At 38.6% G+C, this 12,822-nt stretch overlaps 1 protein-coding gene across 1 annotated transcript in view; it reads right to left on the reverse strand.

Moving 5' to 3' along the window:
* Positions 1 to 12,822, reverse strand: part of CPNE9 (copine family member IX) — a gene marked incomplete at its 5' end in the record, with an annotated part of 46,590 nt that overhangs the window by 24,013 nt on the left and 9,755 nt on the right. The window contains 3 exons of the mRNA XM_010179107.1: positions 249 to 353; positions 2,162 to 2,265; positions 7,034 to 7,097. Coding sequence (XP_010177409.1) covers positions 249 to 353; positions 2,162 to 2,265; positions 7,034 to 7,097 — 273 coding nt within the window. The remainder of the gene's footprint in view (positions 1 to 248; positions 354 to 2,161; positions 2,266 to 7,033; positions 7,098 to 12,822) is intronic.

Raw genomic sequence — 12,822 nt, forward strand, 5'->3', positions numbered from 1 at the left:
GAACTTTTATCCAGAAATAAAAGGGTATCCTCTGACATTTCCTACAGCTTTAGCATATTGGCTTTATTTTTCTAAATTCTGTAATGTGATGAATGGTTTTGAACACGTATTATCCTTACAAAATGTTGATTAAGCAACCTAAATAAAATCAGGAACTGAATTGCATAAAAAACTTAAGATAGAAAAGGATACATGCGTTAAAGAAGAAAAAAATAATATATGCTAAGAAAGCTTAACCTACAACTTACCGGTCATAGTCTCCATTACACAGTGCTCTGACAGAAATCTTGAATGCCTGCCACACTGGATTTAATGTATTTTTTATGACTTCTGTTTTGTGGCAGATCGTAAAACTGTAATAAAAAAAAGATACATTTTGTATTTATTTACTTTTTCTTTTGTGTCATCAGACACTGAATCAAAAGAGGTGTAATCTGTATTCACTCATACAATGACCATATAAAATTTAAAATAAAAAAAACAGAAATGCAGTGAAATCAGTGAGAAGGCATGACTGAAGAGGACAGACCTGTTTGAGAGAGATGACAGACTAGGGCACTAAACAATTCTAAACCTAAAATGTTTTTACACAAAACTTCGACAAGAATTACAACTATTCAGTGAGTTATTTCAGGCAAGAGCAGTCTCCATCCCACTTGTTTAAATAGGCCTTGCACAGCCTGGAATCAGTCACAGATCCAGAAAGCGAGCAGTCTGGTCAGGATTTGAATTTTAGTGATTAAGAAACCAAGGGAGTCATGGCTTTCTGATGCTTGTTCTCCATTTTATGTCTATGATTTCTTAACCAGGGGTGCCTCAAGTAAAACATAAAAGCCTCAGTGAGATCTCATAATCACCTTCTCTCACGTGAAATAAAATTAATTGTTTTAATGCATTCTGCTTTCACTAAATGATGCAAAATTAAAATACTTCTTTTGAATCCTCATCTTAGGGACTGAATTAGTCAAAAGAAAATAGGAGGGAAGGTCACTGGTGAAATCGCTACTGAAACTCTACATACAGATGTAACTAAAGTTGTTCTCTGAGGGAATATCCTCCTTATGTTCCAAAGGCCTATGGTTTTGTCCCGGCTATGATTCAGAAGGCATGCCTGAAGCTAAGAGACAGGAAAGAGAGCATCCTTCTTTCCGTGGGTGCAGAAGCACTGCCACAAACTCCTGCTATATTCGGGAGACCAATAAAGAATCGGTTGCTCACCACTCCCCTCTTAGAAGGAAGTGGAGAAGCATGGCACACAAGGCCAACAGAAACTGCATATAATCTAATGCCCAGAGAAATTCCACTAATGACCTTAATGCCATTCACAAAGGACCCATAACTCCTCCAGGCTTGCAATTTAAGATATTCAGCTTTTATTCAGGAAGCTGTTCCTATAATCCCCCTCCAAGAGGAAAAGAGCAGGGAACAGACACACATATACCCATACATAGGTTTATGTTAACAACTGTTCCAGTTAAGCTATCAAAACAAGTAACATCATACATGTCAAGCCTTTGGTTTGATATGAAGTTCTATGTGAGGACTATCAGTTTCCAAGAAAACTTGACCTGCCAGTAGACCGTCACATAAGCAGTATGTTGAGCAGAAGTTAGCATGTCAAGTCTTAGCAGCAGAACAGGGGAGATTAACCTACTTCAACAAATTAAAGCATGAGTTTAGGAAACACCCACTTGTTAAAAAAAAATCTATTTAAGATATTTTTGAATTCTATTTTCTAGAACTGTAAAAAAGATAAAAGACACTTCCGAATTGTCAGTTAAAAATGTTTTTACCTAAAACAATTTCTAAGCATAAGCATATTCTGCAGCTACAATTTTCATTGAGAATTCTATTTAATTTAAAGGAATACTGTATCTCGGCAAAAGTAACACTATTTAACTATTTTTATAACTATTTTTAATTTTCATAGTGCTCTGTATTCATCATACATTCAAGTCTTAAAAACCTGAGTTGCAATATTTGATCTCTTTATTTCAACAGTTTCATTCCTACACTGTGTAACGATATACTTAAATCCAACAAACATTATAAAAGAAACATGGCTTAATCTGACAAATATAAAAAAATGAAACTATATTACCAATTGCAAATAAGTAAGTTGCCTACTCTTTAGCAGCAGAAATACTTAACAGGCATCTACCTGCCATCTTCATTGCTTCGATGAAATACAAGGAAAGGATCAGATTTCCCAAAGAAGTCCTTCTTGTCTAGTTTGTTCGCACAAAACTGCATTAAAACTGAATCCTGAAATGTGTAATAAAGAAAAATTACAAACCACATGCAGTTTACCACACTAAAATAAGAAAAATAAAGCACTGACGAATAACCATACAAATAGAACAAAATAAATGAAGATATCTGCCTTCTAGATGCCCTCTCCATATTAGCATCCCTGCAGTGTCCTTATAGTGCAGTTTGAACTGCTGGACCCAAGAATTCCTTCGTAGGCGGTTGCAAAGGAAGGGCACATTGCTATGCTAACTGCCTCAGGATTCTTCCAGTACTCTCTGACATTCAAAGTTGCATTCTGAGGGAAGTAGATGCACAGGAAAGGAACGCAAATTAGAATTAATTTTAAAAAACTCCACTGAGACACGACTAAGCCTCATTCCTTCAGTGACTCAAATCTGCAGTTGTCTGCTCCTGCTGTCTGTACAGCAAATGGTTAGCAGCTTGCTATTAAGAGTCTAGAAGCTTTCAGAAAAGGAGTCTGCAAGATAGCAAACACCCATTCTGATGACAAATAAGGAGAAAAATTTCTTTGCAGTGGTCAGGCAAACTGATAGTCACATGTGGTCATCTCTTTGGGCAGAATCAAGAATTTGAGAAGGATTATAAATGTAAACGTGCAGATCACCAGCTAACCGGGGCAGGGCCTGCTGGAAGACAGTTCTATACACAGGTCTACAGGCGTAACAGCAGCGTGAGGAAGGCTAGGAAAAATGTGGGCTCATCACTGAATGGGGCAGGGGATCAATTGACGAAGGACATGGAAAAGTCCATGTTTCTCATAGCCTTCTATGCCTTAGTCTGTACTGGCAAGATTTGCCTTCAAGAATCTTGGGCACTTGAGACCCAGACCTGAGGAAGTCTGGAACAAGGGTGACTTGCCCTTGGTAGAGGAGGACCAGGTAAGGCAACATCTAAACAGACTAGACATACAGAAGTCCATGGGACCTGATAGGATGCACCTGTGAGTGCTGACAGAACTGGCCAGTGTCACTGTGAGGCCACTTTTGATTATCTTTGGAAAGTCATGAGAACTGGGAAAAAGAAACCCATCACTCCTATCTTTGAGAAAGGGCAAAGAAGAGGATCCAGGCCAATCTTTGCTCAATCAATAGAACAAATACCCCTGGAAAACATTTAGAAACACATGAAAGATGAGAAGGTGGCTAAGAGTCATCACTGTGGATTTACAAAGGGGAAATTCCTGTCTGATCGACCTGATGCCTTCTCCCATAAAATAAGTGGCTTGGCGGATGACGGAAGACTAGTGGATGTTGTTTATCTTGACTCTAGCATGACTGTCTCCCATAATATCCCTGTTCACAAACTGATGAATTACAGACTAGAACACTGGATAGGTGAAGTGGACTGAAAACTGGCTGAACTGTCATGATCAGTGGCACAAAGTCCAGCTGGAGACCAACCACTAGTAGTATACCTAGGTGTCAAAACTAGGGCAAATCATGTTTAACAACTTCATTAATGACCTGGATCATGGGACAGAGTAGACTCTCAGCAAGTTTGCAAACAATACAAAACTAGAAGTAGTGGTTTATACAGCAGATGGCTGCGCTGCCATTCAGAGGCACCTGTACAGGCTGGAAAAACAAACCAACATGAACACCATGAAGTTCAATGGAGGGAAATGCCAAGTACTGCACTTGGAGGGGAATAACCCCACGCACCAGTACAGGCTGCAGGCCAAACACTGCAAAGCAGCTTTGCAGAAAAGGACTAGGGGTCTTGGTGGACCAAGTCTCCTCTTATATGAGGAGAGGCTGAGAGCGCTAAAGTTATTTAACCTGCAGAAGAGTAGGCTCAGAGGAATTCTAACAATTTCTATAAATACCTGATGGGAGGGAGTAAACAGACTCTGCTTAGTGGTATTGGATCTGGAATATTGCGTCCAGTTCTGGGCCCCTCAGTTCAAGAAGAACAGGGAATTGCTTGAAAGAGTCCAGCACAGGGCCACAAAGATGATTGAGGGAGTGGAGCATCTCCCTTATGAGAAGCGGCTGAGGGAGCTGGGTCTCTTTAGCTTGGAGAAGAGGAGACTGAGGGGAGACCTCATTCATGTTTATAAATTTGTAAAGGGCAAGTGTCAGGAGGAAGGAGCCAGGCTCTTCTTTCTGATGTCAAGTGATAGGACAAGGGGAAATGGGAGCAAGCTGGAGCATAGGAGGTTCCACATGAACATGAGGAAAAACTTTTTTACTGTGAGGGCTACAGAGCACTGAACAGGCTGCCCAGAGAGGTTGTGGAGTCTCCTTCTCTGGAGACTTTCAAGACCTGCCTGGATGCATTCCTGTGTGACCTAGTCTAGGTGATCCTGCTCTGGTAGGGGGTTGGACTAGATGATCTTTTGAGGTCTCCTAATATTCTGTGTGTGATTCTGAGTATCCAGTGGAAGCACAAGTGGTAACAGATACAAGCTGAAATACAGGAAATTCCATTTAAATACCTGAAAAAAAACCTTTTTACTGTGAGTGTGACAGAACACTGAATCAGAGAGACTACACGTCTCCTTGGACATACTCAAAGCCTGACTACACAGAGCCCTGAATAACCCGCTCTAAGAAGAGCAGGAGGATTGGACTAAATGATCTCCCAAGGTTTCTTCCAACCTCAACAATTCAGTGATTCTAAAAATCTTTCCCATTTTGAATATGGGTTATAAGTTTGACAAGAAATCTCAGAAGATCAGGTAAGAATTAATCCAAATACTGAATAATCTTAGGTAGGAAAATATCACAGAGAAAGTATGTGACAGCTAGTGAGATAGCACAAGAAAGTGTGTAAGACAGGGTGCACATGAAAGAGCACAGCAGAGAATGCAAGAGAGAGAGATTGAGTCTCAAATTCTTTGCAAGTTCCCTTCAATGATTATGAACTACTCATCACACATGTAAAATTTGAGTAGGGTGAATCTGGAAGAACATGAAGGCCTTAGAAGTCACTTAATATTTGTCTACATTAAAAGGGAAAGTAAAAAGTCCTGTTCCGATTATGGATTTAATTATTTTTAAAAAGTTTGTTATAACTGGGATACAAATGCTGGTCTTGGAGGATAAGCCCACAATGTCAGGAAAAAATCACCTTTAGTCTCTTCTAAGGTTACCAATAAATGCTTGGGGTGATGGCACATATCTCATAAGAATGGTGGGAGTTTAACTTCTCAAGAAATGTAGAACAATTTCTTCAGGGAAGCAATTAAATGATGCACTCATTTTGTCATCTGACAAAAATGTAAACAATTTGATCATGTACAAAGAAACCAAAAGTTTGAGCTGATGGAAAACAGCCTGAAAGACAGGCATTTTCCATGACAATAAGTATTCATTTGTACAAGTAACACGGGTGTTTCCTACTGCTAAATGAAAGGTAAATGAGCCTGAGTTGGTGTACCCTATTAACATAACTGTGCAGGACCGGCAGGTTGCCTGGAAAAGGCAAATATGATTTGAGCTCATGTGCTAGTCAAATATACCACTTATGCAGAGAAATAATACAAACTTGACTAAGCTGGAAATAAGGCAAAAAAAAAAGCATTTTTTCCTTAATATCATTAGATATTTAAGCTAAAAGGATAAAGCCTAAATAGATTAGCTACCACATATCTTTGTTAAAAGAGAAGCCTGAGTATTGCATAAATAAATAAAAAAAATAACCACTTATGACATGGTATAAAATTTAGAAGTTGTACAAAAGGTGAAGCATTACCCCCTCAATACCACCTAATTACAAAAACTAAGCCCCAGAAACAAATCTCTTCCAGCCTCAAGGTATTTTTGTAGATTTATTTTGTACTTTCCAGATCCCTTGTACATTTACATCAAATGTCTTGATACTACTGCTTTCCTCTTTTAAAATTTGGTATCTTGTCATTGCCAGCTCTTCAAAGACTGCAGCCCCATCCAATATATACCACGCTTTGGCAAACTGCCCCCCTCATCAGATCCCATGTTTATCAACCCATATCTGTAATGCTTCCTTATTCTTCCTTCCAGTCACTGTTTCCCTGTGATTTCCAGATTGCTGCCAGCTCATTCCCTGTTGGGAAGCAACTGGGCTGGCTTGGCTGTCAGATGCTTTCTGACCAGTAAAGAATACCGCCTCTGTCCAATCCCCTTCTCCATGAGCCCTAGGCTGAAGAGGAGCAGTGACTCTCTTGGGGTAGGTCATGACCACACCATATCTCTCCCCTTAACTAGCCAAATTCCCCACTGCCCCCCTTGCCCAGATATTCTTCTATTTTCTATTAAATAAGCAGGCATCTGCCATTAATAGGCCAAACGGTTTAAACTCTTTTTTAATGGCAATTCTTTGAAATACCTTACTATTTTTTTCAATAAATATTAATTTCACAGTTTCTAAATAAGATGACTCACTATTAGCATAAAACCTTTAAACTGTAAGGTTAAAAATCCAAAATTTTACTTTGACATTCACGTAATATCAATATTCCATAATGAAAGCATAGTTTGATGGCTGAAACAAATGGATCTTTGTTAAAAATTGGACACTAAGAGATTAAAACGTGATGAATTATTTGCGGAAACAAAGACTGGGTTTAAAACTCATCCAAGAATCAAAAACTTCATGCGGTTTTCTACTTCTTTCACCTCCTGCTGTCTAAAACTAAGAGTAATTGATAGGAAAAAAGTATCCTAACTTCTTACAGATATGACTAAATGCAAATTTATACATTATACCTTTGACAGTCTGTTGCAGCACAAAACACAAAATAATTTTATTTTTCAAAAAGCAATCAACACACACTTACTCGGCAGCAGCCCAGTTCCTCTGCTGTTACTATGACTGTTCCACATTTCTTCCCAGGAATTCCTCTGCAAGAAAATACAACATCACCTCGGTTCCTTAATAAGAATGTTATGAACGTTACAACTGACACAGATAAGCACAAGGTAAGATTTCAAGTCACAAAATCAATAGCATGATACACAGTTTCCTTTTTCTGTTACTTGTCCTGTATAAAAACATCGGTTTATCCTGAGCGAATTGGTCAATGAGTTCCGTATTTCTTCTAACTAGCAAGGAACAAGTCAGTTTCCTTCAATTTCAAAAGAAACAGCATTAAAAGTTTAAATAGGATGAAAAGACAATATCAGAAATTATATTTTCTACTCTCTCATTGATTTTTTATTTACAAATGACTGCAACTTACCGATTTGTGAAAAGCATATTTTGCAAATTTTCCTCAAATAAAATATCTCAATATATTTAAAACTGTACACCAGCATTATTTTATAGTATTAATTCTGTAATGTTTATGAAGACACATCATACCATATACAGTAGTTGCAAAATAAATTACAGTTCATCCAGACAGCAATTAAAAACACGCTGCTGCAACACTATAAAGCACAAAACATAAAGAACAAAAGCATAAAGAATAATATAGGAACTGAAAAGCCACACATAATCTGATAGTACTTAGTGGCAGCAGCCCTTTAGGGGGTGAGAGGAAGTACAAGTATTTAGATGCAACTTTTTGCATGATACTATACTATAAACGAGAAGTTCTGCAATATCCTAATGTCACACATTGGCAATTATTACAGATTTTTTTCAAAACTAATGCTATTGCTTATGTTCATTTTATTTCTAGTTCTTTATTTCTTTACATCGTTCTGCAAAATAATTAATTATTTGATAATTATTACTTTCCAAGAAGACATCAAAGTAAAATTGTATTTTCAAATTGATTCTGGTTTTAGGTTTTTCTAAGAGAACTAGAGGGCACCGCTGTTCTGTTATGACAAAACATTAATGTAAACATTTACTGTTGTTATTTTGCTTATTAGTTTCCCTAATCCTTTTACAATGCTTTACAACTTCAAATAAGTTTAGCAAGATTGTGGTATAATAAGGAACTGATGGGAAAATAGTTCTTAAAAGCAGATAAAAGTTTAGAAATTTTGAATAGAGGAGCAAATACTGATGCAAATTTATGAAAGCTCACTGAAACTCCTGTTTAGAAGTTGATGCTTAAGTCTGTAAGGAATCCATCAGAGAATGCTGCTACTATAGTGCTGCAGTCATTTGCCATTACTCAGAGAGCTGCATCACTGCTCTCCTGGACCTCCTCAATGCTACATGGCAAGTCTGAATTTCACATGGAAAACAGCAGATAGGGAAACTGCTCACGTTTTTGTCATGAAATTTTAAATGTCACTTTAAATACATATAAAACTTATGGCACTTTTTCATTTCATGCAGTATGACTTATAAAGTACAATACTTTAAGATGAAAGAGGAGAATTTTCTTCAAATAACAGGAAAAAAAAGAATCTGGCCATTCCAAATGTTACACAGTATGATTCATAGTTTTATCAGCATCTTTAAATCACCTGGTTTTACAGCTGTCACCCTTCAACAGCTCACAACTGAAAATTATCCATTGTACCCTCTGTAGCAACGGGATATTCAAATTGAAATCTCAGATTTTCAGAAGATGAAAAAGCTGCACTTTTTTCTTTTGAACAGTACTTCTTGAAGCTTCAAAAATTTTTGAAATTTGGTAGTAAGAACAGTAGCAGAAATTACTTAGTTATGAGGGTGATATTGACATTACATGGTAAAATGCTTCAAGAACAAATGACCACGACTCTGGCTTTGACAGATAAGGAAGAAATAGAAATGTCAGAAGTGTAACTAAAAAACCAAGAAGTTCCCAGCACCACAATTCTGTGGGTAATACCAACTCAAGCAGAAGGCACCAGTATTAGAATTACCATTACCTGAAACAAAATTCTTCCTACTGAACTATTTAAGTCCAGTTAACTGTGCCATTAGGGACACTTTTGAGACATAGTCTAGGCAGTGACAGTACTTTGAAGAAAAAGCATCAAACATTTCCTTTGATATGAAAAGTCAAGTAGATTTATCCTACTTCCAAAAGATTATTCTAGGCCCCCTTCAGGTACTAGAAAGCCACTGTAAGATCTCCCCAGAGCCTTCTCTTCTCCAGGCTGAACAACCCCAACTCCACCTGTTGCAGAAGAGGTGCTCCAGCCCACCCTGATCATTTTCGTGGCCCTCCTGTGGACCCGCTCCAACAGCTCCACGTTTTTCTTTTGCTGGGGACTCCAGAAGTGCCTAACTGTGAATAGGGTGCAAAGTGAATAAAGGAAAGTAAAATGTGAGGAAGATCTAAGTTTTAGTGAGTCCTACTGGTTTGGGAGCCCAGAACCTTTAGGTGTTCTACAGTGATCAGCTCTTTTTAGGATGTTTAAAATGCCTTGCTGGCAGAAGTTGTTATGGCACAGGGTTCATCTTAGGCCTCTGATACTAAAAGCCACAGAATGAGAGATTTTGTCTTTAGAACAAAGATGCCCATGGAAAGATGCACAAAGATGGCAAAATGATCAAACAGTAATTGAGGGGAAAAAAGAATTTGATTGTTAGAGCAACCAAAGAGAAAATCATCATCAACTGAAAGGTCCTCAGCAGTACCTGCATGTCTCTAGACAGCACACAACTCTGAGAATTATTGTCTCCTTAGAACAAATGATTCCACAATTAAGACATTACATCTGCAATACCTAGAGAAGTTTGCAAGAACACTCTGAAGACCATTTGGGCTTTTAACAAGGACTGAAAGTAGGACCTTTGCAGAGTTAGTGTAAAAGTCAAAGAAAGATGACAATTTATCTGGGAATTCAAAGCAGAGAGGTTAGACAGAGCCTCCAATTTTGCAAGCTGAAACTGCAATGAGGCAGAGGAAGGAGCAGTTTTCAGACCATTCAAAAACCTAGCCTTATCCCTGAATTTACAGAAGAACCTAGCTCTCTGGTAGACACAGCCACAGATAAAAGGACAGGACAAATATATAGGAAGTCCCAAATCCAGGGTTTAGATGTTTTTCTATCAATTATGTTCACAGCAAGATGACAGAAGAAAGAACTTTCCAAAATAGGCCAGCTGGCTCCAGTACAGCCTCATTAGCAGGCAATGGCACTCAGATGTGAATAACTAGCAAAGAATGCTCATTAAGCTTTGCAATGGCTCTGACTCCTCATTAAAGGGAATCCCTACAGAAATGCACTTAGTAGATCCTGGAAGAAGCATTGCTTAGAGTTGCTTCTCTAGGAAGACAGAATATGCAAACATCTAATTTGAATAATGCCTACAAAGGTCATGCTCCCTTGAGAGAAAAATAAAGCTGTGTCATTTCTGAAAGTAGATACATCTGCATCTCATTCTTTCATGCTAATATAACTGGGGCATGCAAGGCCAGTCAGAGTAAATCTCACACATGGAGCTTGCCTTGAGGAGGCATTTAATGAATCTAGTAACCCAACAGGTAAAGAGAGTAAACATTACTGTTAAAATGTCAGATTCTCCATTTCACCTGCTTTGTATGACTAGATTTATTTTCCAACAGAAATTATCCAGAGCAAGTGCTCACCTCTGTACATGGCCAGTCTGTAAAATAAAGTGCAACATTAAAATAAGTTCTTGAAAAAAGTGCTCAGTCACTGGGACAACAGGCTAGCACACTACCATATTGGGAGCAACAGTCTTCTGTGACAGGGTGCACCAAATTAAAAGCCCTTAATGGTGTCAGAAACACAGAGCGAGATTCAGGAGGCATCCTCACACCTGCCAAGACCAAATGCTATTAGGTTCATGCTTCAGAGGCATAATCCACCGGTGCTTGTAAGACCAATGAGACTGCAAGTCATGCCTGTCGTGAAGGTGAAGAAGAAAAATGTGCGTGCATATCTTCACTTTTCCATTCCCTGTGAAGGTTTGTAGCAAGGTATGTTTCAGCCTAACAGACAACTGCAATGGTGACCCTCCAAGCTTGAGATGTTTTACCTTCATTTTGATAAAGAACAAGAGTATCTTTTCGTGGTAGACTTTGTAAGAGAACTCTCCCTGGTGATACACAGTCTGACTTCGAGTTTGCCAGTTAATGCCAGCCATTAACTGAATCTTGTGAGGCTTTTGTACATGTCTGAAGTAAGTAGATTTGAAGTTTAAGCTTCAAGTCTTTCTAATTTTCATTTTGAAAGAATGTCAGAGCTTACTTAAATGACAATCAGAGTGTGAAATTCAAGCATCTCAAGCTGCTTAAGTGCAAAAAGTGCCACTTTAGTAGGGTAGCTGATTGGAACTAACAAAAGCACTGGGCAATCTCTTCTTTGTACATCCACTGGCAGAGAACAGAAAAGGCAAAATGTTAATGAACTGAGGAGAAGCTCTTTGATGTCAAGTGGCATCATAAAGAATATTCAAGTTATGTGAATGTGGACTTCACTTTGTAAAGAGAACGGTAAATTCAAAGCAGGTAATATCCTCAGGAACAGAAGACGTGCAATACTGTCAACTGAATTATTGTTGAGTATTAATAGACATTAAATACACATCTATAAGCAAACAGTCCTGAAATGCAATACAATGGCTTCATGAATAAGACAACAAATGTCTTCCAGACACCAAGGTATCCAGACTTCAGAGAGTCCACAATCAATGACAGCACTGTTAAAAAGTACCAATGACAAAGTAAAACTTGAATACTGGGAAGAGCAGATAAAAAGTCATGAATGTGTTCATCTATCACACTGCATCTACAAAAAGGAAGGTATATTTCAGAATCTTTCAAGGGGACAACTGATTTGGGTCCATATAGTAACTGCCATTTAGTATCCTCTCAGATGCCAGACCTGAACAATGCTTGTTTACCCAAGAAAGAATGTATTACACAGGCCCCCGTGAAATAATTATAAAACCTTTTTTTCATAGAATCTTCACTGATCTATTTTCCTTTCTCATAGCTAATTTCAAAATTTAAATTTCATCTGTCAGACTCTTCAGACTTCACTTAACAAGTATCCAGTGATGACAAACTGCGGAATGGATTATTTTTAATCTATATGTTTAAAATAAACTTCAGGAATTTTCTCAGAAAGAGGAACATGTAGAGTGCTGAATAATTTACCACGTTGAAGACAGAAAGAACTATAAAGGCCTTCAAGAAGTGAGGAAGATTTCTATTAATAAATATGGATGTCTTCAAAGTCAGCACCTTTTCCCTGACCAAGTCACCACAGGCTTCCAGTAGAGTCAACTGACTGTCAGTCAAAACAGTCAATGGAGTTGCACAGTGCCACTCACTGTGGCAGTTAGTGTAAGCTGGGCCTAGACAGTGAAAAGTTTCATTATCTTTTGTTTTAGTAGAAGTAAACAAAATTGGTCCAACCTCCTGTCCCGATTGACAGGATAGCGTTTGTGTGTTCAACAAGACAGCCAAATTATGCAGCCAACCAGCTCAACATCAAGAACTAAAAACGTGTCCAGAACGTGTAAAGAGTGAGTGTTCCCATACCACAGTGCTGAGGCTCTCCTGGGACAGCCCTCGGACAGTAGGAGCTGGGCAGGGGCTGTTTCTCTTACTGAGTTACTGCAGCTCCCCTGCCTGCCTCTGTGCTACTCTGGGGGTGTAGAGATGGGACTTTGATGGGCTGATGGTTCTCCTGCAATAGGCCTGGACGTAGATAGGGCAAGGTATTATTTGGGCTCCTCCCCCCCCTACCCCTCCCACCC

The sequence above is a fragment of the Mesitornis unicolor genome, unplaced genomic scaffold, assembly GCF_000695765.1.
Source record: "Mesitornis unicolor isolate BGI_N332 unplaced genomic scaffold, ASM69576v1 scaffold17152, whole genome shotgun sequence".
NCBI lineage: Eukaryota > Metazoa > Chordata > Aves > Mesitornithiformes > Mesitornithidae > Mesitornis > Mesitornis unicolor.